The sequence below is a fragment of the Peromyscus californicus genome, unplaced genomic scaffold (genome assembly GCF_007827085.1).
Source record: "Peromyscus californicus insignis strain IS unplaced genomic scaffold, ASM782708v3 Scaffold_8__1_contigs__length_139910024, whole genome shotgun sequence".
Classification (NCBI taxonomy): Eukaryota; Metazoa; Chordata; class Mammalia; order Rodentia; family Cricetidae; genus Peromyscus; species Peromyscus californicus.
This window is the reverse complement of record NW_026294606.1, coordinates 14,475,306-14,503,287: the sequence shown is the minus strand read 5'-3', so window position 1 is coordinate 14,503,287 and position 27,982 is coordinate 14,475,306. Positions and strand designations below refer to the sequence as shown.

General features: G+C 38.2%; 2 protein-coding genes across 3 annotated transcripts in view; one reads left to right on the top strand and one right to left on the bottom strand.

Moving 5' to 3' along the window:
• Nucleotides 1–27,982, bottom strand: part of Cenpp (centromere protein P) — a 214,727-nt gene that overhangs the window by 85,364 nt on the left and 101,381 nt on the right. The gene's annotated exons all lie outside the window — the stretch shown is intronic.
• Aspn (asporin) lies at nt 147–27,637 on the top strand. The gene is made up of 8 exons (XM_052727301.1): nt 147–1,456; nt 10,148–10,420; nt 15,054–15,166; nt 19,355–19,568; nt 20,690–20,800; nt 24,006–24,099; nt 24,329–24,467; nt 27,249–27,637. Exons 2-8 carry the CDS (start codon nt 10,171–10,173, stop codon nt 27,444–27,446), a joined length of 1,119 nt encoding a protein of 372 aa, XP_052583261.1. The 5' UTR covers nt 147–1,456; nt 10,148–10,170; the 3' UTR covers nt 27,447–27,637.

The following is a 27,982-nucleotide window of genomic DNA, read 5'->3' as shown; positions in this document are numbered from 1 at the left end:
CAGGACAAGTTGTATTTCGCTTGAGAGCTTCCTTTTTATGCTGTGCACTAATGTAATTCAGGCAGATGCTGGCTGCTCTGGGCACAAGGATTAATAAAGTACAGTTCATAATTTCATCCTGTTTCTAATTCATCAAATGAACAGGTATATTTTCAACTAAAATGTAAGTGAATAACTGAGAATATGAGCATTCTACTCCAAATAAGATGGTGCTGAGAGGGCTGGAGCAGCACCTGAGACATGATGAATGGGATACTGGGAGTGCTGAGCTGCCTGTGATGTCAGACTTGAGGTTAAAAGATGAGTCTTTTACCTCAGTGAGGGGAGAATGAACACCCAACTCAAAGCTGCCTGACACATGTGAGATAAAAATTTTGTAGCTGGCTTGATTCTGTGCCATTTTTCTGCACAGTGGGAACAACAGATGCTCGGACTTTTTGACAGGAGAGACTAGATTTCTGCTAACTCACTAGATGACTCTGTGAACAGGCTATTCAATAAAGCTGTACAAATCATCAGGTGATTCACCAAGATCACCTATGCCTACTGAGTCTTTCCCCTAGAGTCCGAAAAATATCATCCCCTAAAGGATTGTGTGCTTAATGGATGTGGGGCTGGGTAATCTCATGGAGTGGAAAGGGGGAAAATGATTTTCTCCCCAGAGAATGGCATCTCTTGAACGCCAGTGAGAACAGAGCTGAGACTCTCTCAAAGAAAAGGTGTAGGAGTTACCCGGACATGCATAGCTGTCTATACTTGGGGGCAGGGAACACTCTGCAGGGCCTGGCTAGTAGTTACTTAAGATGCCTATCACAGGGTTAAGAGCTTAAAAAAAAGTTTTGAGACATCTGCTTATCATAATAGCTCCAGTCATTATGAGAAGACAAAATCACGGCTACTTAGATGTACGTAGACTTTGTGTTCACACTTCAATAATGTGGGTGTTTCTTACTAAGACTGATAAATGTTTTGTTAGCCTATAAATGATGAGTGATTTCTGAAACTAATTTATAGGTATTCATTCATGTTAGAATTTCATAAAGTATTTTCAAATCAGGTATTTCTAGAGTGACTGACTACAGCTTCAATGGCCAGTTGCCATGAATTATTAAACTCTTTTTTTTTTCTAACTTCCAAATCTTCCAGTAGACGTCTAGAGTTTAGCTAGAGTTTTGGCTACGATACAAACAGTGATGGAAAACATATGAGCAGTAACAAGTTTTAATCTCGCTCTTCAGTACTAACATGGACTAATCTGTGGAAGCAGTTTATTCCAGTATCACCCAGGACGCAGCCACACCAGAGGCTGTGTTAGGCAGGCTAATTCTTTTCCTTTTCTTTTAAATGTAACACTTCTTCATCTTTTCTTCTTAAAGAGTCTTGAGGATACTTACATTGTAGCTAAGTAGTACAGGGTGGATAACTACTTTGAAGAAATCTTCTCTTTCCTGACAAGGTATGTGTTCATGTCTGCATTATATGTACCAGTATACACTTATTTTATTGTTAATACTAAGGAAGTCTTAATAAATATTTGTGAATTGTTAAAATTTAAACCATAATTGTGTAGTTCCTTAGAATAAGTATTATAAAAAAGCTCTAAATTTTGTAACTAAAATTACTTTGGTTTTATGTCTTATAATAAATTTATTTTAAATAGTATGTGTTTTTTAAAAAAGTAAAAAACTGTCACTAATGCTTTATCATAACTGTTATTATGACTGATTTTGAAAAGTAAACATCTTACCCAATCTTTTATGAGAACAATATTCTTTAATAATTAATGTTAATAAAATTTGAGTATATCAGATATACTAAATGAAACTCTTTCACTATATAAACCTATGATACTGTTTTTTTAAATACATGAATTATTCAATTGTCATTTTTATTTATACCTTTGAAAACCCATATTTTTCCTTGATAAATGTCTTTCTTATTGTACAATGAAATGGTACTGGGCAATTATAACAGAAATCAACATAATTTCAAGAAAGAATACCTACCAACAATAGTTTAACTAGGTCTATATTCTATAGGAAAAATTAGAGACTTCTTTTTATAAACCTCATACTTAGAATAACACAAAGATTTCCTTTGTCCTTTACAAAGTACACTTCTTATTATATCTCAGGTTTAAAAAATTAGAGAATGCTCTCACCACTCTTCTCCCAACAATCTAAACAGAACACAGTATTCTTTCATGCTAATGTATTTAGAGGTGTGGCAGCCATGAAAACAGTGGCCACATGTTATAAGGACTGAGTCACAAAGAACCTGAGGGGTTTCTGTGGGTCTTATCTATTGCTCTAAAAATAGTGTGCTTTATTATTTTATTTTTCTTGTAATCCAACCAAGAATCACTGTGTTAAGGTAGAAAGGAAAGAAGGAAAAAAGAAAGAAAGAAAAAGAAGGGGTGGGGGGAGACGGAGTACAAGCCTCAGCTCAGCTCATGTGAAAGTATCCGAGCTGCTGTTTTTCGTTTGGTTTTGGCAGGGAGCACTATAGTGTAATAGTGGAAAGAATGGAAGCGATGCAGCCTCCTGTTACAACTAACCACTACATTAAAAAGGAGTATCATGATACCTGACCTGAGGCTTGAGACAAAACAGATTAACTTTACAAGCACTGCAGGAAATTTTAGGAAAGTGGAGAGGCAGGAATGTTTTGTTTTCAAAGCAGCAATTAGGGTTCTGAGTAGAGCTGATAAAGAAAAAAAATTGGCACCTAAGGAAAGAAAAACAGCCAATTCTTTAATCAGAATGCCATATATATTTTCAAGGTAAAATTAATTAAAAGTGTTGCTTTAAAAAGTATTGGTGTCTATGAACAAACAGTGCTGTGAATAAGTTTCCCATTGCATGCTTGGATTTTTAAGTTATTCCAGGATAAGCTATGCTTTGGTTATACCTGCATGTAGTTTGTATAATCTCTGAGATACATGGGACATGTTACATCACATTTATATCCTGGACCACATAACATATCTGTAAACTGAAATATTCAAGCCCAGTTGTCAAGTGGACCTTTAAACATGGGATTTAAAAATATAGTGATTTATTTACCTAATAAGGTAGCAAGAAGAAACAGCCTTTCACTTAGACAAGATTTCCATTTCAAATTTGCAGACAGTTAAGTGGTAAATAGGAAGCCTCTGTACTTCTCTGCTACATTTCTAGTGTTATTATCAAGTCTGAGAGCCTGGTCAAATCTCACCTTGTCTGTTCAGGGGAAAGTTGGCTCACTGTTTAGAAGCGACTTTGAGGGATGAAAATCTACTTGGAGCATGGTTGGAAGCTTTAGAAGAGAGGGGTTAGGAAGTTGCCTCAGCTCTGCTGCCTCCAGGGAATTCTGGAAGCCCAAAGCCTAAACTTTCTCCTCTCAGAGTTCCTGGGAGCGATGTCTAGAGCTCTCTCTCAGCTCTAAATGGTTCTGATTTATTAGTAACAGTAGGAGCACTGGGATAGTATTCCCAAGAGTCTTCTTATTAAGACTAGAACTTGAGACCAAAACCCAAAGCTTTTCATGAGTAGAAACACTGGCAAAATTGGTCTAAATCAGTAGAATATTGAATCTTCCTGAGAACTAGATACAAATATTTTTAAGTTTTTAAAAATAGCACAATCTCAATGCTGCCAAAACTAATAAGCTTGACTTTGGACTGTTTTAACAAGCTCAAAACAAATCCATACCACTTTAAATAAGAAATAATAAAATAATATTTCACATATTCTTTCTGATTAATAAAAGGCACTGCAGTGCTACCTCTTACATATTGCAAATATTATCCAGTGGTAAACAGTTGTGCAGATCAACCAACAGAGATTTAGGATCTTCTCATGGACTCCTCAAATCTATAGCAGAGACCCAGCAACATCAGGGGGCAATTCTTCAGGGTACCAAGATTGGCCTCTGTTTTCTTTACAAGCAACTGAGATAAAAGAACATAGAAAGATATGTATTTTTAAAAGGGGCTAACAGAAGATAGAACTAGCATAGAGAACTATAAAGAAGTCTATTCTGTCCTTAATATAAAGATTTTCTAATAGCCATAGGTAAGCACCAGTGGCCAAAGATCTAAAGGTGGTATGTTCTCTAGGAGTGCTTTTATTGGCATTATTCATGTAGCGTGGTGGTCCAGACTGTTCTGGAACCCCCACCAAGAAGTAGTTTCATTGAGGTGGTAGGCTATGAATGTACAGATCTGTAACTCTCACCAGGAGAAAGACAAACTGCCATTTAGGAGCTGGTTGCTTCCACTAGTTACTAAGGGCAAGACTCCTCCACTGTGACAGATAATGCTATAAAACCAGCAGGCAGAAGTCTCAATTCATACTTCCATCTTCTTCAGTTATGAAAAAGGCCAATAGGCTGTCATGAAATATTATCATTCTAAGAAAGAAGTCAGAAAAGGAGGGACTACAGCTGATGCTTAGTGAACCTGAGGCAGGATGTGGGAGAGAAGCAAATCTATCATTATTCTGCTTCCTGGTACCATACCCTGAGCTTTCTCCTTACTCCCCGATCTCTACATCCAATTCTACTCCATCACTCCTCATCTTAAACCTTCACTCAGCATTGGGGGAATTTGTTTTGAGCTCACTGAGGCAAGTTGCCTAAAGGAATCTCTGTGACCAGCATGTGGAACACATACAAATGCATCCAACCCTCAGCTCTGCTGCCAGGCCACATGGAAAATCAAGATGGGTTCTTGGCATCCACTCTGCTATGCTAACACACTCCTCTTGCTATATAGACTTTAAATTTTTCCACAGTTCTCTTAGTTCTATATTTCAAATACCTTAACGTTAAAATAGTTTTTGCTTTTATATGGAAGCTAAAGCCCATGTAATTCAGATTTTACACTAAAAGACTTAAACAAGAACAATCAGCCAACTTAATAAACCCCAATTTTCATTTTCTATAATCTAGAAAATGGGGCTAGGACCTTAAAACACTGTGAATTCCAAAACCATTTCCCAGGTAGGTGTTTTTTTCTTTGTCTTCTGGGAGAGACCAATGAATAAGAAGAATATGGATGGATAATTGTGCCACTTAAGCTGTCAGCTGAATGCTAGAGAAGGGGTAGAAAAGGCAAGGTATATGTTTAGGATTAAAGCAACGATTTTTGTTGTCAGACTGGTATTTCAAATATTTTAACTCTGGGCATGGTAACACATGACTATAATCTCAGAACTCAAGAGGATTACAAGTTTGAGACCAGACTTGAGTTATACAGAAAATCTGTCTCAACAACAGAGCAAACAAACAAACAAACAAAAAACCACACCAATCTTTTTTACTATGTTAAATGTAACAACAACAATAAAAAAAAACTATTTGTAAGAAGAAAAGGTGTCAGTCTATTCTATTTATATGGCATTCTACTCATTTCAATCTTTTTTTTTTTTTTTTTTTTTTTAGCTGAGGATCGAACCCAGGGCCTTGCACTTGCAAGGCAAGCGCTCTACCACTGAGCTAAATCCCCAACCCTCAATCTTTTTCAATGCTCTACTGGTTTCAAAAGTAATGGAGGATTATTAAGAGGAGAAAAACACTGAAGAATGTCACTAATTTAGATTTGGCTTATTTATTTATTTAGAGAAACAGAGTGTGTGATATATGCTTGTATATGTCTGTGAACAGGTGTGCTCAGCCACGCAGGCAAGAATGGAGGCCAGATATCAACATCAGGTGTGGCTCTTCACCTCATTTTTTAGACAGGGTCTCTCACTTAACCTGGAGATGGCCATTTCTACTAGACTGGCTATCCAGGGACTTCCTGGGATCCACCTGTGTTCTTCCCCACTCACACTGAGCACTGGGGTTACAGATACGTGCCAACACACCCAGTTTTCAAGTGTGGGCAAGGATATCATCAACTCAGTTCTGCATGGTTGCATAGGAAGCACCTGACTTGCTCAGCAATCTCCACAGCCAGCATTCTCTCACTGCTATCAAATCACTTAACATTCTAGAGGATCCTTTTTTGTTACTGTTGTTGTTTTCAACAGGATCTTACTATGTAGCTCAAGCTGTCTTATGATTCCCAACATAGCCTAGGCTGCCTTCAAACTCATGATCTTGCCTCAGACTCCGAAATACTGAAATTATAGTTATGTGCCAGTATACCCAGCTTCAATATCATATTTAGTAAGAGTATTTGATTAAGAGTTTTAGTTATGGGTTGGGGATTTAGCTCAGTGGTAGAGTGCTTGCCTAGCAAGCACAAGGCCCTGGGTTTGGTCCTCAGCTCCTGAAAAACGAGTTTTAGTTATATTTTTGATGAGTAGAAAATGTGAGGAGAGGAATGGGAGGAAGATATGTCCTACCTTACCCATTAAGTGACCTAACACCATGCTTGGGACACATAAATGCTTAAGAAATGCCTAATGACTAGATGGGGTAATGTATGCCTTTAATCCTAGCACCCACCAGGCAGAGGCAGGCCTATCCCTGTATACTAGCCAGCTTGGTCTACATAGCAAGGCAGCTAGGACTACATGAGACCCTGTCTCAAAACAAAAACAACAACAACAACAAAAATATCCCACCAAAGCAAACAAACACAACACCCCCCAAAAAAACTCCTAACAACAAAACAAAACAAATAAAAAAAATTAAAAAAAAAAAAGAGATGCTCACTTGAATTAACTCTGGCAACTTCAAACTAGGCTAGGTCAAAGACAGGACTTCAAATGGCACTGTAATTGTAAGCTTCCAATTACTAAAGTTGAGAGTATCTGTGCATCTGGAAGACAGAGCTGCAATGTAAAGATGCTCAAAAAGACAAACAAAAGGGCCTGGTGATGTAGTTGGTAGAGTGCTTGCTTAGTATTCATGAAGCCCTGGTTCAATTTCCAGCACAGTATAAACAGTGCTTGGTAGGGCATACCTGTAATCCCAGCCCTTAGGAGATGGAGACAGGTACACTAGCTGTTCAAGGTCATCCTCAGTTACATAGAGAATCCAAGGTCAGCCTGCAGATATATAAGACTGTCTCAAAAAACAAAGAAACAACAACAACACCCTGAAAAAGTAAGAAGCAGTGACAAGCTTCAAGTCAGCTAAGGACTAAAAGTTAAATTTCTAGAGAAAAAGTGTTTTGGAGACGAGTCTAAGTTGACATTAACACTAAGGAATTGAAGAACTACAAAAAGGTAAAAAGACATAATGGAACCAGATGTGGTGACTCATACCTGTAAACACAGCATTCCAGAGGCAGAAGCAGAGGTAGGAGAAATGCCCTAAATTCAAGGACAACCTGGTCTACATAGCAAGTTTTAGGCCAGCCAGAGTTATGCAGTGAAACCCTGTCTCAAATAACCAAACCAAACACTGTAATAGGTCACAGGTAGGGAAGTAGATGAGAAGTAGAGACAAGAACAAAATGATTCTGAAAATAATAGTCACCACAACCCTATGTAAGGGTTTCTAGAAGAGATCCAAGAAGGAGATTTCACAGTAACAAACAGGCCAACAGTTGCAAAAACAGGTGATCTTGTCCAATAGAAGCTCCTAGGACCTTATTGCCAGCACAATGCCCCCAACTGTGGATTTTATAAGCCTTATCACACAATCACTTCATGTGTTTGTGCGTGTATTTGTGTGTGCGTGCGTGCGTGTGTGTGTGTGTGTGTGTGTGTGTGTGTGTGTGTGTGTGTGTACTTGAACACTGAGAACAGAGAACAAGGATAGTTGCTCAGGCACCATCCACCTTGTTGGTCTGGAACTCACTGATTAGGCTAGGCTGGCTGGCCTGTGAGCCACAGGGATCCACCTATCCATTTCTTTAGTGCTGGGATTTCAAGCAGGCACGGCCATGTCTGGCTCAAACTCAGGTCCTCATGCTCCACAACAAACACTTTCCTGACTACATCATCTCTCCAGCTCCATTTCTAATCTTTAATTTCTGGAAAAGGTAAACAACGGAGATGTTAAAGTCGATTTCTGGGTTCTGGGACACAGTAAACAGCTGACTCAAGGACCATGTATTCTGAAACTGGGCCAGATATGACTGACTAGAATTCTCTTACTGAGTCACTGTTGACACGCAGTGAAGACCCAGTAGACTGTTAAGTGATTGAAGCTGAAAGACCTTCTATATAGCACTTTGCTCTTGAAAATGAAAAAATATGAATATGTGAATATATATATATATATATATATATATATATATATATATATATATATATTTTCAAATGTTAAGACTTGTTTTTGTAATGGATACCACTGGGATACACCTATATTTCATTATGTTTTTAACCTTTGAAAATGTCTAAGAACGTACATATTTCATAGGTGGTGGTAGATGCCTGTAATCTCAATATTGGGGACTGAGGCAGAAGGATCACCGACAGGGAGTTTGAGGCCAACCTGGGCTATAGGGAGACCCCTGTTTCAAAATAACAAGAATAACTCCCAAAGTGTGATAAGTAAATATATGCATGGGAATATCAGACATCAGATGGCAAAGAATTCATGCTCCGAAGGTTTTTATTTATACATTCCAGTTTTGTATAAGCTTTCGCTTCCTCTCTCTCTCTCTCTCTCTCTCTCTCTCTCTCTCTCTTTCTCTCTCTCTCTCTCTCATACACACATACACACACACACACACACACACACACACACACACACACACACACACACACACACCTAAAAACAACACAGCATCTACCAGAGACAACTATTCAACCAGATGAAACTCAGTGAAACATGAACAACAAAAAAAATAGTCTGGGCATCAGATGGTCAGGATGAAGTATTAGAAAACAGAATATTATTAGAAATAAAAATGTCCAATGACAGTGTGGAAAAAGTTACCAATGATGAGAATGAGGTTTGGTAGGGTTAAAAAAAGAAATCAGTTAAGGAAAATGTCCGCATTGTCTAAGGGCCATTGAAGACATCTTTGGAAAGTGACACAGATACAAGCAATGGAGGGGTTCTGAGAACAGAGTTAGTCATGATCATTTTAACTTACTTTTCTAAGTATAAAAGAAATATTTATTGCTTATAATATTAAAGGAAAAGAAGAAGACAAAAGTCATCCAGGCTGGGGATGTCCAATGGGAAGCAAACCCTAAGTTTGATGCCCAGCATTACATAAATCAGGTCTAGCAGTGCAACCCTGATTCCTGGCACATGGGAGGTAGAGGCAGGAGAATTAGGAGTTTAAGGCCATCTTTGACTACTTAGTGAGTTCCAGAACAGCTTAGGATATGTGAAATTGTATTTCAAAAAAAAAAAAAATGAAGACAAACACCTTATCCATAGTTCTACCACTGTAGTTTATAACTGACCAGATTTATTTATAATAGTTTTTTTTAAATTTAGAAGTAGACTAACTATGGATTGTTAAATATTTGCTTTTTTATTTCACAGAAAGGAATCTATATTTTAAAGTATCTTTGGAAACATTTTGTAGGTTAAAATATAGTTCATTTGATAAATACACTCTATTATTTTCCTGTAACCAACAGAACAGTCTTTAATTTTTTCTATTATAAAGAATTCTATTACGCATTTCAGAATTATTTCTTGAGATGAGACTATTTTAAAAATTCAGAATAAAAATAAAACAAAGATCTTATTCAGAGGCTATTTCTATTCTGAAATCTAAGTACTTCATTTTAACTTCTTTCACTGAAATTTATCTCAAAGTATCATGAGGTCAAGCCTGAATTTCCCAGTAAAATTTGTTCCAGAGTTTTAAGTATTGCCAAGATGAACATGCACCATCCATGGATAGACCCAGCTGTTTAAATTAATAGAATTATTGAAGCTCCCTCTAAAAGCATGTGCTGAATTGCTTTCCAAAAAGTTTTATGTAGCCGGGCGGTGGTGGCGCACGCCTTTAATCCCAGCACTCGGGAGGCAGAGCCAGGCGGATCTCTGTGAGTTCGAGGCCAGCCTGGTCTCCAAAGCGAGTTCCAGGAAAGGCTCAAAGCTACACAGAGAAACCCTGTCTCGAAAAACCAAAAAAAAAAAAAAAAAAAAAAAAAAAAAAAGTTTTATGTATTTAATCCTACACTACATAGTAATAGATAAGAATGTCATTTTGTCATACTCTTGCCAACACTAGAAATGTATATAAAAGAATTTGTATCTGTTGAAACTCTAATACTCCATGTCCACTGAACGACAGGTTGCACGTGTACACAGGACAGCATGAAGGAGTATATGATGCTGTTGCTTTTGGCTGTGTGCTCTGCTAAACCCTCCTTGAGCCCTTCACACACAGCAGTGAAGAACATGATGCTGAAGGACATGGAGGACACAGACGATGACAGCGACGATGACAACAACTCTCTTTTTCCAACAAAGGAGCCAGTGAACCCCTTTTTCCCTTTCGACTTGTTCCCAACATGTCCATTTGGATGCCAGTGCTACTCTCGAGTTGTCCACTGTTCAGACCTAGGTAAGGACAGGAGGCAACTTTATTTTGAAGAATACTGTTATTCTGAAAAGGTTAAAAGGATTTAAAAAAAAAAAGTCGTTACTGAACTTTCAAAACTGTATTAGTCATCATAAAATGGTTTATTTATACTGTTAGGTGGAAGGTGAGTGTGGTAGCCCAGGCTTCTAGTCCACACTTTTAGGAGTTCAAAACAGGAGGACTGTGAGTTTGAAGCCAGCTTAGGTAAAACAGAGACCCCCATATAAGAAACAACAAGCCGGGCGGTGGTGGCGCACGCCTTTAATCCAGCACTTGGGAGGCAGAGCCAGGCAGATCTTTATGAGTTCGAGGCCAGCCTGGTCTACAGAGCGAGATCCAGGAAAGGCGCAAACTTACACAGAGAAACCCTGTCTCAAAAAACAAACAAAAAAAAAAAAAAAAGAAAGAAAAGAAAAGAAACAACAAAAATGAGGCAGTAGTAGATTATCTGCTCACTACCTCAGTTTTGATTCCAGAACTGCAAAACAAGCAGAGAAATGTTCAGTTGGAGAGTCCAGCAGACTGCAAAGCATATCTACACTTATTTAAAAATTCAGAATAAAAAGAAGAAAAGGGGCTGCGTGGTGGTGGAGCTCGTGTTTAATCCCAGCACTTGGAAGGCAGAGGCAGGAGGATCTCTGTGAGTTCCAGGCTGGCCTGGTCTACAAAGTGAGTTCCAGAACAGCCATGCTACACAGAGAAACTTTGTCTCAATCCCTCCCCTCCCCCAACACACACACACTCTGGGAGGCCAGCTCCCACCTTTTAAAAAGGGTTCCTATGAGGAGAGAGGGATAAGAAACTTTTAGATAGAAAGATATGAAGAGGAGAAAGACAGGAACACAGGATAGCTTTGGGAGAACCTGGATCAAAACCCAAGGCCCTTCTGCCTCTTCAAAAGGGTTTTTAATAACAATGCCAAGGGGTAGGGCAAAAGACCTCCTCCTTGCTAGATCAAAGCATACCACACAGCCAGGTGTAGACCTTTCCAAACACCTCTTAACTATGCCCATGGTCAAACCATCTCCTTATGTAGCCCTGCTGGATAAGCAAGCTCAGATTCTGGGACCCTGAGTAAGTTCTCATTAGGAAGCTTCTGTGGTTCTACACACACACACACAAAGCACTTGGGAGGCAGAGGCAGGAGGATGTCTGTGAGTTCCAGGCTAGCCTGGTCTATAAAGTGAGCTCCATGACAGCCAGTGTTACAAAGAGAAACCTTGTCTCAACACACCACACACACACACACACACACACACACACACACACACACACACACACACACGAGTGCCTCCCCAAAGAGGGACCTTACATAGAAAGGATTTCTTTCTTTTCACAAATCTAAGCACTTCATTTTTAATTTCCTTCACTGTAATTCAACTCAAAATGTCAAAAGATCAATCCTACACTTACTTGGCAGTAAAATTCTACAGCAACAAAATACAGTGCCCACCCAGAACGATAACATGGGCCATGTAGATTTCATGAAATCTTTAGATATTTTAAATGCAAAGTTCTGTTTGTTATGAATAATTTGGGTTTAGAACTTCCTAGAAAGACGTGATTGAACCAAAGTCTATTTAAAATTTATCACTCTTGCTAAGTAACTCCACTGTGTTGTTTTGTTGCTGCAACAAAATAACTTAAAGGAACCATTAATTTTGGGTGGCTGCACACTGCAGCTCACATGTTGGCAACAAAGACAGGAGAGCAATGACAGAGGAGACAGGAAAAAGAGTGGGGAAGCCAGGGCTAAGTAGAGAGGAAGCAGAGTAAGGAGGGAGACAGACAGAATGAAGGCCTGTACTAGCTGTCTTTCTGCTTTCCCCTCTTTCATTCGGTTTCATCACCAGTCTAGGGGCAGTGCCACCCACATTCAGGGTGGGTTGTCCCCCTTGATTAACCCTAGCTAAAACTGCCCTCAGACACAGTCAGAGGTACACTTCATAATCTAATCAAGTTGATAATCAAGACTAATTAGTTTCAAGTTAGATGTACATATCAACTTGACACCCGAACACATCCCTTTAGACCTAATATTGTATCCCTGGTCTTTAAAAGGCTCATGCCCATCTTATAATGCAAACTACATTCATCTCAAAGAATCTCACAGTCTTAACAATTCCAATATGCTCAAAAGCCCAAGTTTAAGGTCTCCTAAGACTCAAACTCTTAGCTGTGAGTCCCTGTAAAACAGAAAAGAAATCAAACAATTCCAAGATACAGAGGCACACAGTATACATTCCCATTACAAAAGAAAGGGACAGTCAGGCAGTGGTGGTACACGCCCTTAATCCCAGCACACAGGAGGCAGAGGCAGGTGGATCTCTGTGAGTTCCAGGCCAGCCTGGTCTACTGAGTGAGTTTCATGACAGCCAAGGCTATTACACAGTGAAACCCTGTCTCAACACAACAAAACAAAACAAAACAAAAAGGGGGACAAGAAATAGTGAGTTCCAGGAAAGGCGCAAAGCTCACAAACAAAAAGAGAGAGAGAGAGAGAGAGAGAGAGAGAGAGAGAGAGAGAGAGAGAGAGAGAGAGAGAGAGAAATAGCAAGGAAAGACTAGACCAAAGCAAGATAAAAACCCCAGAAGGGCAAATACAAAATCCTGTATATCCATAGCTAGCACTAAGGGTACAATGTGGCATGACATGAGCTCTAGTCACCCATATCAGTTATAGCCAACATGGCTTCCCTCCTGGGCTGGTTCTGTTCCCTTCCTCCATCCCTCTCCTCTCTTTTTCTATCCTCTCCTTTCCTCTTCTATCCTCTCCTCTCCTCTCTTCTCTTCTTCTTCTTTTGAGACAATATTTATATAGTCCAAGATGGCCTCAAACTGGCTATGTAGCCAAAAAATACTCTTGAATTTGAGCCTTTTTGTCCCTACCTCTAAAATACTAAAAACCAAGTGGTCAGCTAAAAAGACATACATATAGGTCAACATTATATGGACTGAGCAGGTTGTATTTATATATTTAGGAATACATACAGTATAATTAAAGAAAAAGACATAAATTTGAAAGAGAGCAAGGGGGAGATCATTGGAAGGTAGGAAACATGAAGGGAGGAAACAGAAAAGGGAAATTGTATAATTATAATCTCCAAAAGAATTTAAAAGTGTACACCTCAACTTTCTTCTGAGATGACAGAGGCAGCTATTGTTCCTCAAAGAAGAATGGAGACTAAAGGCCCAAGGGTAGAAAAGTGACGGAAGTTAAATCACTTTGTTCTTTAATACTGGGGGTGATGAATGAAATAAGTTATAGCTCAAATCTACATGCTAATCAAGATATTTGTAGGATCTGTAAACAAGATTTACAGCCAGTTAGAGGAATTCACTATTAATGGTAAAAGAGTATTAATTTTTTGTTAACATGCATGAAAATAATCTAGCATATCTATTTTTCTAATCGTAACTTTCTATACATTGGGCTTTTTTTTCTTTGTTTTGTTTTATTTTGTTTTTTGGACAGGGTCCCACTCTGTAGACCAGACTGGCCTAGAACTCACAGAGATCTACCTACCTCAGTCTTTCGAGTGCTGGGATTAAAGGTGTATACCATCTCAACCAATTTCATTTCGGTTCTTCTTAAAAAAATTGTCAAGACCCTTATGCTCCAGTTTCTCACTAAACAGCAAATCTGCACAAAAAAGCTATTATTTTCAGCCCAAGTACATTGTATAAACTATGTTTCTGTTGCTTATGATCTCTTAACAAAGGCAAGCATAGCCTACCACCATGTATTTCACCTTGGAACCAGACAGGTTCAAGACAGATAGATACCCTGTAAAAATAAAAAAAAAGTTACTTGGAAAGGTCTTGAGGCTTTCAAAAGACAATGTTATTTGTCGTTTTTTTTACAAGTACTAAGTGCTATGTTACTGATCACCATGAATTTTTTTTCCCCCGTTTTTCGAGACAGGGTTTCTCTGTGTAGTTTTGGTGCCTGTCCTGGATCTCGTTTTGTAGACAAGGCTGGCCTCGAACTCACAGAGATCTGCCTCCCGAGTGCTGGGATTAAAGGTGTATGCCACTGCCGCCTGGCCAATCACCGTGAATTTTAAAAATGCACATCTCTACTGTATTACTGATCTCATGTAGATGTATCCAACCTTCTTATTAAATAAGAAACACAGAACCAATGCAAAGAAGAAAGCCAAGAGGTCAGAGCTAAGAGCTAAAACCTTACCCTTCCTCCCGCGGTGGTCCTACCTCTCCGAACCAGAGCTACCCCTGTGTTAAAGTCTTTATATAGAGTTCCTGTCCTGCCTTCTCATTGGTTGTAAACCCAACCACATGACCGCCTCCTCACGGCCTGTCTGTATAGGCCTCCAGGTTTTCTATGATTGGTATTAAGATTAAAGGTATGTGTATCCAATAATGGCTGTATCCCTGAACACACAGAGACTTACCCAGCTCTGCCTACCAAGTGCTGGAATTACAAGCGTACGCCACCACTGCCCTGCTTTCCTATGGCTTGCTAATAGCTCTGACCCCCGGGCAACTTTATTTATTAACATACAAATAACATTTTAATACAAATAAAATATCACCATAATCTCATCTTTAGCATGAACATCTATCATCTGTAACATGTGTGTTTATTTCTCAGGTTTGACCTCCGTCCCAAGCAACATTCCATTTGACACTCGAATGGTTGACCTTCAAAATAATAAAATTAAGGAAATTAAAGAAAATGATTTTAGAGGACTCACTTCACTTTATGTAAGATTATATACTCATATTTTCAAATACTTAGTAAAAATCCTTATCACTGTTGAAATGACTACTTATATTGCATCAGTGTAAAAATCTCTTACTTTCCTATGGATGACCCAATGCAAAAATCTTGTATTCAGCTGAGTAAACACTATGGCTTAATTCAATTGATGCTTACAGAATAATAGTCCAGTAAAAGGTAACTGGGCTGCGAGTTTAAATGAGTTCATAATCTAGTCAGATGATAATGCTCACTATCCACTAAAAGGAGTAAGGGAAAAATTATTACCAGGGCTTGGTGGCCTTTGATCCTAGCAACGTGAGAGGCAGCAGTAGGTGGATCTCAGGCCAGCCAGAGCTACATAATGAGACCGTTTCAAAACAAACAAAAAATACTTAACTACACCAATAATCAATACAGTATATAAGAAATCTTCACCCAGAGCCATTTACTTAAGATTTCACCATAGTTCTCTAACAGTAGCACACAGAATATATTTATTTAGGTGGCTAATATATTCATGCATGTTATCTTTCCTTGATCTTTGTAAAAGGAAAAGAATTTCATTCTCATATATTAATAAATATAATTACTATTTTAATTTCCTAACATTCCTAGGATTTAGAACCTTAGAAGACTACTGCTTTCTGACTTAATCTGAGATGAAGTTTGGATGGAGAGTCCGATTTGGCACGGACACAGCTGTGGAGGCTCCGCGGCCCTGTCAGTGCTGCCCCTGTCTTGCTGAGTTGAGGCTAGGCATGCTAGATGAACAGCTCTGGCTCTATACTGTCTGTAGGGTGGACTAGGACTACCGCTTCCAGGCCATCTCTCTATACTCCCAGGCTGTGCTAAAGAAAAGAAACGTATAGCCTGCCATCTTTAGGGAAGGTAAAATACTAAGAGGAGAAGAGAATTTATAACCATACTAAACCTTGCATATAGGCCTATCTGTATATAACAGTAGCCAAATATAGATTCTGTATCTGGAAGATGTGAGGTCACCCTGCCTCCTGTCATCTCAGGTCTGCCTCCCTGTCATCTCCTATATACTCATCATATTAGAGGCACACAAAGGGATAACTGGCAAGGTGTTGTACCCAGAGCCTAGAGATTGGATCAACCCCCTGTAAAAGTTCATGTTTAAGTGCTGTGCTGCTTGGTAGCTGGACTCTTGACTGCTCTTTTTTTTTTTTTTTTTTTGTCTTTAAGTGAAGAAGAAAGTGTAGCTTGCCATATAAAATGCAGTTTCCATACTAGGATTTACTCAAATATCAAGACAGTCAGCAATAACACAATGGATTCTACCAAAGATCCACCTAGCCAATCCCACTAACTTGATATTACAAAAAGTTGGAGAAAAGAGAGGTCATTACTCTATCATCAAAGATTGGAAAGGATGTGCATGTATACATATGTAATCTAAAAAGAGAATGTAGAAATATATATAGTCTATGAATGCTTCTACCACCTGTTAAACTACATTTAGTTTACGTAACCACAGAACAACTAATGTTATATTTGATATCAAAACCATAAAAGTTTCAAATCAGTTAGCATAATTTTATTATATTTTAGGAGTATTTCATGAACTCAGTCCACATGAACTTTCATTTTTTTTATTGGGAAATGATGCACTAAAAGATATTGGGAAATTCTTAGGCCTCTTTAATATTTTTAAAGGGAAATTCTTAGGCCTCTTCAGTATTTTTAAAGTCAATTTATATATTGTGCTGTGTTAAGGGTGAATGCTCTGTTGTTCGGTGAACCTGGACACAGCTCTTGGCTCTATCAACTAAATAACAATGGGGGAAGTGGCCTCACCTTCCTCAGCAGTAAGGAAGGTATAATATTGGCATGGATTTTGTAGAACGATTTTAAGATTAAATGAGCAAATACATGTAAGTTGCTACTCAAAGATAGGAATTTCCTCAACTGTTGATCAGTATTACTGTCAGGCTAGTGTGAGTAGACTGACCAAATGTGCTAATATAAATCATCTTTTTTTTGAGGGTTTTTTTTGAGACAGGGTTTCTCTGTGAAACAGTCCTGGCTGTCCTGGATCTCACTCTGTAGACCAGGATGGCCTCAAACTCACAAAGATCTGCCTGGCTCTTCCTCCCAAGTGCTGGGATTAAAGGCATGCACCACCACCACTGCCCGGCTAAATCACTCTCAATTTCAGGTGGAGGTTTTTTGTTTTTGTTTTTCTTTTTTTCAAGACACGTTTCTCCGTGTAGCCTTGGCTGTCCTGGAACTCACTCTGTAGCCCAGGATGGCCTTGAACTACAGAGATCTGCCTGCTTCTGTCTCCCGAGTGCTGGGATTAAAGTGTGCACTACCTCCACCTGGCTCATTTTTTCGTTTTTATAAGATAGGTTTCACTATGTGGCCCAGGCTGGCCTCAAACTCCTGGGCTTCAGTGCGTCCCCTTTCTCCTTTCCCAAGGAGAAGTAACAAGAAGTGCTTGCTATTGCTACAGGCTAAAGCACTTTCACGAGTAGGTGCTTTATTCTTGAAGTAGCGGGATGCTGCATAATTTTTTAAAGTTTAATCATAATATCTAATATATTTCTTGTCTTAAAAGAGAAATCAAAATGTTTTAGACATTTAGGAATCTGTTCTATTTCAAGCTGCCTGTTTGGTGCTAGTTAGTACTCTCATGGAAAAGATAACACAAAGAGTGACTGGCACCCTCAACACCCTCAGGCCTCCCCACTCCCTTCTCTCTCTGCTGTTACAAACAGTGACTGCACACTACATTTTCTTCTACATTGTTTGTTAGTGATGTATCTGGGCTGCAGGACAGCCAGTTCTTTGTGTAAAAGCCAACACTGAGTACAGTTGACCTTGGGTTATTCTACCAGCCCATCATGCCAGGCATTATGTCATTCAGCATTTGACAGAGCTGAACAAAAGTTGAAGACAAGCTTTTACCCTAGTTTTATTATCCATCATTCCTTTTATGTAATTTCAACAATCTAACAATTGCATGTCTTAAACAGAAAACAAATGGATAAATGACAAGACCTTATTGAGGTATATACTCATTAGGTAAGGCAGCTCTGACTTCACTTAAAGGGTGACACCAGGCAAGTCACTTTTCTTCATTGTGCCCTATACTGTACTACGCAAAGGAAAGCTAGATTTAACCTCATAGGGTCAAGTAAAAGTTATAAGCCACCTTTGTGATCCACTAAATGGTTAAAACCAACCCCTACCCCATTTTCCTACTAACTAAAGGGAAATACACCCTTAGCTGTTATCATATATTCAGAAAGGAGCCTATTTTGCTAGACAGCAGCGAGAAACAGTTTCCCCTCTGCTAGGATCAATCTTTCTTAGATGAAACCTTAAACAGCATGGTTTATCAGGAAGGAGGTTGATTAAAGAGAGACACGGAGGCCAGAGAGTAAAATAAGTAAACATGCTCTTGAAGGAGTTTGCTGTGCAGCCAAGAGTGTATATTCTAAGGAGAAACACTCTGAGCAATCCCAGTAAGACACACTGACTCTGTCTAGAAACACAAGGAAAAACAAAGTAAGGATAAAATTTATAAAAGAAATAAATCTCAAGCTTCTACTTGATAGAATCACATTAATAGAGGGACAAAAAGTCCTAAAGATGCTAAGAAATCTACCACCATTGTTGGTAAACATCTAAAGTTCTTTCTGCTCAATATAGTAGAGGGAAAAAATAAAAGTATATTATCTTGCCATGTGAATGGTTACTATGAATGTATTAACAACTAATTCAAAGTTTAAAAAGATGGGATTGTATCTAACTAGCACCAGACATTAAAACATTGTACTGTTCTAACTCAATATTTTGAAAGTTGAAATTATAATAGATATCTTTAGCTAATATACAAATGGAAGAAATTATAATGATGACTAATTATTATAGAATACCAGTAAATCAATCTAATCCCTTAAACCAGTGGTTTTCAACCTTCCTAATGCTGCTACCCTTTAATGCAGTTCCTCATGTTGTAGTAACCCCCAATCATAAAATTATTTTCATTGCTACTTCAGAACTAATTTTGCTACTGTTATGAATCATAATGTAAATATCTGTGTTTTCCAATGGTCTTAGGCAACTTTTGTGAAAGGATCATTCCATGCCCCCCAGAGGGGTCACCAACCACATGTTGAGAACAACTGCCTTAAACTGTCTTTCTATGCTTTATCTAGGCTCTGATTCTGAACAACAACAAGCTAACAAAGATTCATCCAAAAACCTTTCTAACCACAAAGAAGTTGAGAAGGCTATATTTATCCCACAATCAGCTAAGTGAAATTCCACTTAACCTTCCCAAATCATTAGCAGAACTCAGAATTCATGATAATAAAGTTAAGAAAATACAAAAGGACACGTTCAAAGGAATGAATGCTTTACATGTTTTGGGTAAGTTTTCCCAATAAAAAGGACATCCTGAAATTGTAATTAACATCCAAATTTACACTATTAAATTTAAACATAGTATTTTAATGCATAATATAAATTACTCAATTATAATGTACACACTTAATTTTTTATTATTTGGAATATAAACCTAATTTTGGTTATGTTTTAAGATTACTGAGATATATATTTCATTATAAAATTTAAGTCTCACTATTTTATTTGTAATGTTTATCATGTGTCTATGCCATCTGCCTGCAACAGTCACTCAAACACCTAAGCAAGGTTCATGTCCATATATTCTCTTAATCCAACCAAGTACCTAGCACTTATAACTTCTAAGTTAAATTTCTATTAATCACTTAATTTAAAAATGACATATGATTTTTCAAAAATTAAGGGGTAAGGCTAGGCTAGGGAGATAGCTCAAGAAGTAAAGTGCTTGCTGCACAAATCTGAGAACCTGAGTTTGATCCCCAGAATCCACATTAAAGTTAGGCTGGTAGTGTATAACCTGTAATCCCAGCACTGGGGAAGCAGAGATGGGCAGATAACTATGGCTCAGTGGCCAGACAGCCTAGCTTACTTGGCAAAAAACCAAACCTATCTCAACAAACAAATCTAAAGTGGTTATGTGCAATTAATTTAAGTCCATTTAAAACACCATGGAAAAAAGTGGATAGCATCTTAGGAATGACATCCAGGACTAACCTCTGGCCTCCATGAGCCTGTGCACATGTACACAGTTTAGGAAACAACAAAATAGAAAACACAAATACCTTGAATTATATAAAGGGTGTGTTTTTTTTCCCTGTTGCAATATTGCTATAAACCAACCAACTCATCATGCTCATGGCACACTGGAAAGTAATGCTATTTAGTAGTTTAAAACAAAGAAATAAAAACAAAAAAAGAACTTGTTGTATATTCTAGTCTACAAAATTCAAAGCAGTGTTTTTCTGAGGTTGATAGAAAGAAGAGTACACAGAAGTAGGTATACTGAGTAGAAATGAGCATGAATGAGCAAGACATACTTCTCCAATATTCTTCAGATATGTCCCTCCGTGTTGTGAGTTTCCATGATGATAACAAATGTGTGCTGAATTATGTCATTTCTTTCACAGAAATGAGTGCAAACCCTCTTGACAACAATGGGATAGAACCAGGAGCATTTGAAGGAGTGACAGTATTCCATATCAGGATTGCTGAGGCAAAACTAACCTCAATCCCAAAAGGTTTGTATTTGTTTTACTTAAAATACGGCATTTTAAAAGGCACCATCTTTTAAATGAGTATACATTGTTACATGGTATTACCATATATTAACTTGTAGTATTTAAAACTTTACAGTATATATTGCCAGAACTACACTACAACCAGAAATCCCAGTGCTAATATCTGACCAGAGGAGTATGACATTTAGTCCTTTTTCACATATAAACAGAGAACCATATGTAGTAATCTTTTTGATAACATTAAACCATAATCTTTTCCCCCAGTAAGAATAAACATCAAAAAGCAATGAGCTTTATATTTTCCTTCTCTTTTCTGACATTTATTCATATAAACCTGTCAATCCACAGTTCTATAGAGATAGAGAATTCTACTGTAGAGTACAAAGCAGAGCATGTTGAATGGGGCCAGACCCTTATCCTTAGTTGTGCTGTTGCAGCTGAGGTGGACAGAGACTGTAAGGCCAAATGGGGGTGGCACTGGCTTTGGCAAGAAAGATATATCACAAAGTGCTCTGTGACATCTTCCCAGGGGTATGGTGAAGACTAATGTGCTAATATACAGAAAGGCTTGGAGACAGTATCTGAGACATAGTCTATGACAACCACCTTACTAGAAGGAGCCTTGCATCAACAGTCCAGATTAATGGGACCTCAAGCAGGCACTCCAAGGAGAAATGCTCCTTCACTGTCCTAGATAACTTACATCCAAACTTGCTACCTGATAACTAGCTGGGTAGGACTGACTGCTTTTCTTGGAACTCAGGCTCACCCTTTTGCTTTCCTCATCTCCAACAAAGGCTTCTTTACTGTGTTGATGACTAACTGGATCAAAAATATCTCATATTAATAACATTTTTCAATTTCAATAGTAATTTCACTATCTACCAGTAAAAACAGCAACTTGTCCCGTTCTTTTTTTTTTTTGGTTTTTCGAGAGAAGGTTTCTCCATGTAGTTTTGGTGCCTGTCCTGGATCTCATGCTGTAGCCCAGGCTGGCCTTGAACTCACAGAGATCCACCTGGCTCTGTCTCCTGAGTGCTGGGATTAAAGGCGTGCGCCACTGCTGCCTGGCCACATTTCCTTTCTTGATTGTAAGCTGGCAGAGGTTACAGGGAAAACAGAACAAGGAAAGAAGTGAAGGCAAAGGGAAGAGACAAAGGAGGATTTGATGAATCCTGTCAGCCCACTTGACAGGATGGGTGATATCAGTGGGTGTGGCCATTCTTTCTTATACTGCATATACCCTAATTACAATTTCCTTCAAATATCAAAGCATAATTTAATTTTCAATATCATTTCAGAGCTTAAGAAATTATATCTTGACAAACAAACCAGAATGAAATGTCTCAACTTACATAACTATTCTGTCACTATCTCTCTGGCATTAAGAAACCATTTCTTGAAAACAAAGTTATTTACTAGAATCTGACAGTCAGCATGTCAAACTTCTATCATAATGTAACTTGCAGCAGGGTGAAATGGCAGCCATCCCAGGAACTCTTACCAGGAAGAGTTAACAGGAGGAAAGTAGAAAAATGTCTTTTTTCCAGTTTGTGTGGGAAATTCATAATCCCATGTGGGTGGGGAGTATTTGTGGTAGGAACAGATATTGCTCTCCAAAAGCATGTTAATATACTGATAATGAAAAGATCTACTGATAATGAAAAGATATTTCAATTTCATTCATCATTTTCTAACATTAATATGGGAAGGGAATGTTTCGGCTAAAGTTAAAAATGGTAAGTTTTTCCAGCAAGGTAACTAGAATCATAGGCTGACAAACAATACATTGAAATATGACGACCACAATGAGGTTTGCTTGAGTGCCCTAGTCAGCCTCTTTCATACCAGGTACAAATGCGGAGGGGTAGGCTCTGGGTGTGCAAGTGTGAAAAGAACAAGAACAGATGGTCACAGGTCACCTGCCATGTGCAGGGGCACTGAAGCTGCATTTCTGATATAAAATAACTATTATTAACTGAAAGAGTAAGTGTTGCAATGGACTAAACAATGCAAAAGAGTAAAATCTTGTTTACTCATGATGTTAAGAAGCAAATGACTTAACAGGTAACCTCTGGGCATTGTATGAATTTGCCTGAAAGAATCAAACTTGCCTGCTGCCTTTTCTGTAAAAAATGTTACCAAGTAAATAAACAGTCACAAAATTATTGAGAAAACAATTCCAGCTAACAAATTATAACTAAAGACAATATAATAAAGCCACCAAAGTACAACAATGTACATGTAGTGTTAGCTATTTTGGAAGCTAAGGTAGGCCTCTGGCTTGCAACCAGGAATTTGTGGTCAACCTGAGGATCCTAGGTGGACACCATCTCAATCAACATTTCCAGTTTTAGTAAAGAACAGACCAAGGCAACAACTATCAATGCCTAGAGCATCAAATGAAGGATGACCTATCCTATCTGAGTGAGTCTCTGGATCTGAGGGCCAAGTCACAGAAATGAAGAGGCAGGGTCCTGATAAACAGTATCACCTGAAAGCTGCCAGCGAAATCCAAAGGATGAACATCTCAACCAAATCAGTCTCTCAAAAAAAAATCAATAGAAAGGGAAGAAAATAAAAGAATATGTTATTCAAGGTGTGCGCGCGCGCGCGCGTGCGCGCGCGCGCGTGTGTGTGTGTGTGTGTGTGTGTGTATGTGTGTGTGTGTGTACGTATGTAGAGTTGTATATTAATTGTTAATACTAAAAATCTGAGGATCAAACCCTGGACCTGGTGCTTAGCTAGAATCTCAGTCCTTGATTTGAATTTTTTGAGATAGGGTTTCTCTGTGTAGCCTTGGCTGGCCTGAAATTCACTTTGTAGACAAGACTGGCCTTGAACTCACAGAGATCCACCTGCCTCTGCCTCCCAAGTGCTGGGATTAAAGGCATAAGCCACCACCACTGGCTTAATGAAAGAGTTTTTTGTTTTTTTTTTTTTGGTTTTTCGAGACAGGGTTTCTCTGTGTAGCTTTGCGCCTTTCCTGGAACTCACTTGGTAGTCCAGGCTGGCCTCGAACTCACAGAGATCCGCCTGGCTCTGCCTCCCGAGTGCTGGGATTAAAGGCGTGCGCCACCACCGCCCGGCATGAAAGAGTTTTTAAAAGGATGCACTTGAAATATCTAATTCCGCAACTGGAAACTTGGTAAACAGTTACTGAGGCTTGGCCTTACTTCATCTAACATACTTCTTTTCTTTTTAGGCCTACCACCAACCTTACTTGAGCTTCATTTAGATTTTAATAAAATTTCAACCGTGGAACTTGAAGATTTTAAACGATACAAAGAACTACAAAGGTAAAAGTTCCCCAAATCTTCACTGAAATGTGATAGCATATATGACCAATACATTAAAGAAGTTTTAGATAATGTACAGGGACCCTACTCAAGAATGTAAAGAGAAAATAAGGAGAGACCCACTGTTATGTCTGCCTATGCTAATAGGCTCATATCCTATATAAGGTTGTAGGGGTTTTGGCAAACTCTTATCAAATCTAACCACTATAACATTTTATATCACCTATAGGCTGGGTCTTGGAAACAACAGAATCACAGATATTGAAAATGGAAGTTTTGCTAATATACCACGTGTGAGAGAGATACACTTGGAACACAATAAACTAAAAAAAATCCCTTCAGGAATACAAGAGTTGAAATACCTCCAGGTAAAAAATTCTACTTGTGTTTGGTAGATAAGGGCATTTTAGTTGTGTAGAAAATACTAGTGTATCTCAAGCAAAGATCCAGTGAGTAACAAGAAAACTTTGAACATAAAGACTCCAGTGATATGGGTAGGAGATTGTGAGAATACTTTCTCAGAAAGATATCACTCAAGAAGAATAGGACCCTCTCCATCTATACTTCCACTTAACTCAAACTGCTGAGGTCACTGTAATAAGCTGTTCACCAAGCAAACATCAGGTTGTTGAAGTTTCTCAAGTCAGGACACTAAGCCCAATCATCTGTTCCTTTTGTTCTATAAACATTCCACAAGGCAAAGCAAGTAAATTAGGATCCAGGTGCTAGGTTAGAAGTGGGTATACAGTTTTAAACATTCACATCAGAAAATGAAATTAACTGAAAAATCACTATTTGGAGCATGTATTGGTTTTCTTTTTATTGCTGTAATAAGACACCATGTACAGGGCAACTTATAAAAGAAAGAGTTAATTGGGCTTATGGTGCCATCCGTTAGAGTCTATGATGGTAGAGTAAAGCCATGGCAACAGGTGGCTGGAGCAGCAGCTCAGAGCTCACATTCTGATCCACAAGCGGGAGGCAGAGTACACTGGGAATGGTGGGAGTCCTTTGAATTCTCAAAGACCTCTCTCAGTAATACACCTCCTACAACAAGGCCATATCTCCTAATCTTCCCAAACAGTTGCACCAACGAGGGGCCAATTATTGAAACATATGAGCCTATGGGGACCATTCTCATTCAAACTACTACAGAGCATAAGAAGTTCATATAGGACCACAGATGTAGTTCAGTGGTAGAGTGCTTACATACAATGTGTGAAGCAATGGATTCAATTCTCAGCACCCTCACACTCTCTAAGAAGCTCACATTTTGTCATCTGCTGACAGAAGTCACCAAAAATGAAGACGGTATTTTACGCAAAATTCTAGAGCTTTTAGTTTCCCTAATTCTCATCTATGGCCTTCAGATTTAAAAAAAAAAAATCCCTATTTCATCTAAGTGGTGGTGGTGTACGCCTTTAATCCCAGCACTTGGGAGGCAGGGGCAGGTGGATGACTGTGAATTCAAGGCTAGCCTGGTCTACAGTGTAAATTCTAGGGCAGCCAGGATACACAGAGAAACTCTGTCTCAAAAAACAACCCCCCCCCAAATAAATAAAATAAAATCCCTATTTCACTTCAATCTGTTTTCCCCAAGGCCTTTCCTTACTGTGCACAGGCTTTTCTCTCAAGTAGCAAAACAAAAATAACTAAGAATTGATTACTACTTGCAGTAAATTTTCGTTTTTGTAGCTCCTTTTGAGACAGGATCTCATTATGTAGTCTAGGTTGCTCTCAAACTCACTATGCAGTATAGACATTTTTAAAACCCATAATTCTCCTTCTTCATTCAACCTCTTGAATGCCAATTTTACATGTATATACCACCATGCCTAGACTTTTTCTTATCTTTAAACAAGTTTTGTTCACTGCATTCTGCAGACTTAAGCCACTAAAGAATGGACTATGTGTAGATGTGGATTTCTGCAGCCATGAGCACAGCCTGGTTTTCTCAAGCCATGCCCTATCCCCATCCCAATTTCCACATCTGCAACTCTGCACTAACCAGGATATCTTGGTTTTTCATTCATCTATTTCTTACATGCTACTTTTGTTAGCATTTCATAGTGGACAAAATTTTAACATAGAAAAAAACACAAGTCCCAAATGGATAATAAATAATCTGCAAAGTAAACAAATCTATATCTAGCTTGGTTTACACTGATTGAGCTTACCGCTGTAAATAATACCTTGCTATGATACTGAGCAGTGGGAGATATGAGGAAACAATCTTTCACAGTATCCCAAGACTGATATAGAACAGAAGAGAATTGAAGACCAAACATAGACATTTTAGACAATGTCTGTCCAGGTTTTTCATTAACAGGTTCTAGATTAACCTTGGCAAATGAAAGCAGATTCTATAGGTAATAGGAATAAATATTCTAGCATTGCCAGCAAAAGGCATTTCATATTGCATGGTAGTGACTACAGGTATGAGGTGGGGGAAATAGAAGGAAAGAGCAATGTAGTAAAATGACCAGACAGTATATTCTGGATGGTGACACAAGTTCTATGTGACAAAGTTCTCCCCCAAACACTTGCATAATACCTAAATTTGACTTGGTATGACAAGTATTCAACATCTATAAATAAATATATCTTATGAGAAGATACTTTCATATCAATGTAAAGGAAACAGATGAAGCCAGGCGGTAGTGATGCACACCTTTAATCCCAGCATTCCAGAGGCACAGGCAGGCGGATCTCTGAGTTTGAGGACAGCCTGGTCTACAGAGTGAGTTCCAGGTTAGCAAGGGCTACACAGAAAAAACTTGTCTCGAAAAACAAAAGCACAAACAATAATAACAAAAAAGGTAAACAGATAAATAAAGCCATAAATCATAAACAAATGCTGGCCATATCCAAGAACAGTGGTTTATACCTGTAATCCCATGTACTAGTCAGGAGGCTGAGGCCATAAGATCAAAAGTTTAAGGCCAGTTTTGTAATGTAGCAAGATTTTGTCTCAAATAAAAATAATAAGGATTGGAAGTGCAGCTTAGTAGTAGAATATTTCTCTAGCACACATGAAGTCCCATGTTCAAGATTTAGCAACCCTTCTAAAACCTAACTATTAATAAAACACATTCCTTTCATATTTACTGGGCATTTAAAATTCATTCTTTTCTTTTCCCCCACAACAGATAATCTTCCTTCATTATAATTCAATTACAAAAGTTGGGGTGAATGACTTCTGTCCGACAGTGCCAAAGATGAAGAAATCATTATACAGTGCAATAAGTTTATTCAACAACCCAGTGAAGTACTGGGAAATACAACCTGCAACATTTCGTTGTGTTCTCGGCAGAATGAGCGTTCAGCTCGGGAATGTTGGAAAATAGTAATTAATGATATCCACTGAATATAATATTCAAAAATTTATACATTTGGAATACTTGAAATGTACTAACAATGGTAGCATGATTCACATAAGCAAAACTCTATTCCATATGGTCAATGACAAAAAATTTCAACAGAATTTTGCCCAACTATCGATACTCAGAATAAACATCTATTACAGTGTCCCTTTGCACATGAATGGTTGTGTGTAAATCTGTTGCTTAAGCATTCTTTTCTCAGAAATAAAAAGATACTCAGTATTTAACTCTTCCTTATCAAGTGTCTCAAACAGAACTGTACTGTAAACAGAATGCTTGACTTAGTAATATCTGTCCTTTCCTTGCTATTAGAAAAACAAAGCTGGCAAGAACAGCAACATGAAGACTACACACATTTTTAGTATCTTTTTAATAACTTGGATAGTACTGGATTATATAATTTGACAAATTATATATAATATATATAATTTGACAAAAATCATATAGAAATTCCTGACTCATAAAACTTCAAGTATTCACTTTCAACTCAACAGATAATG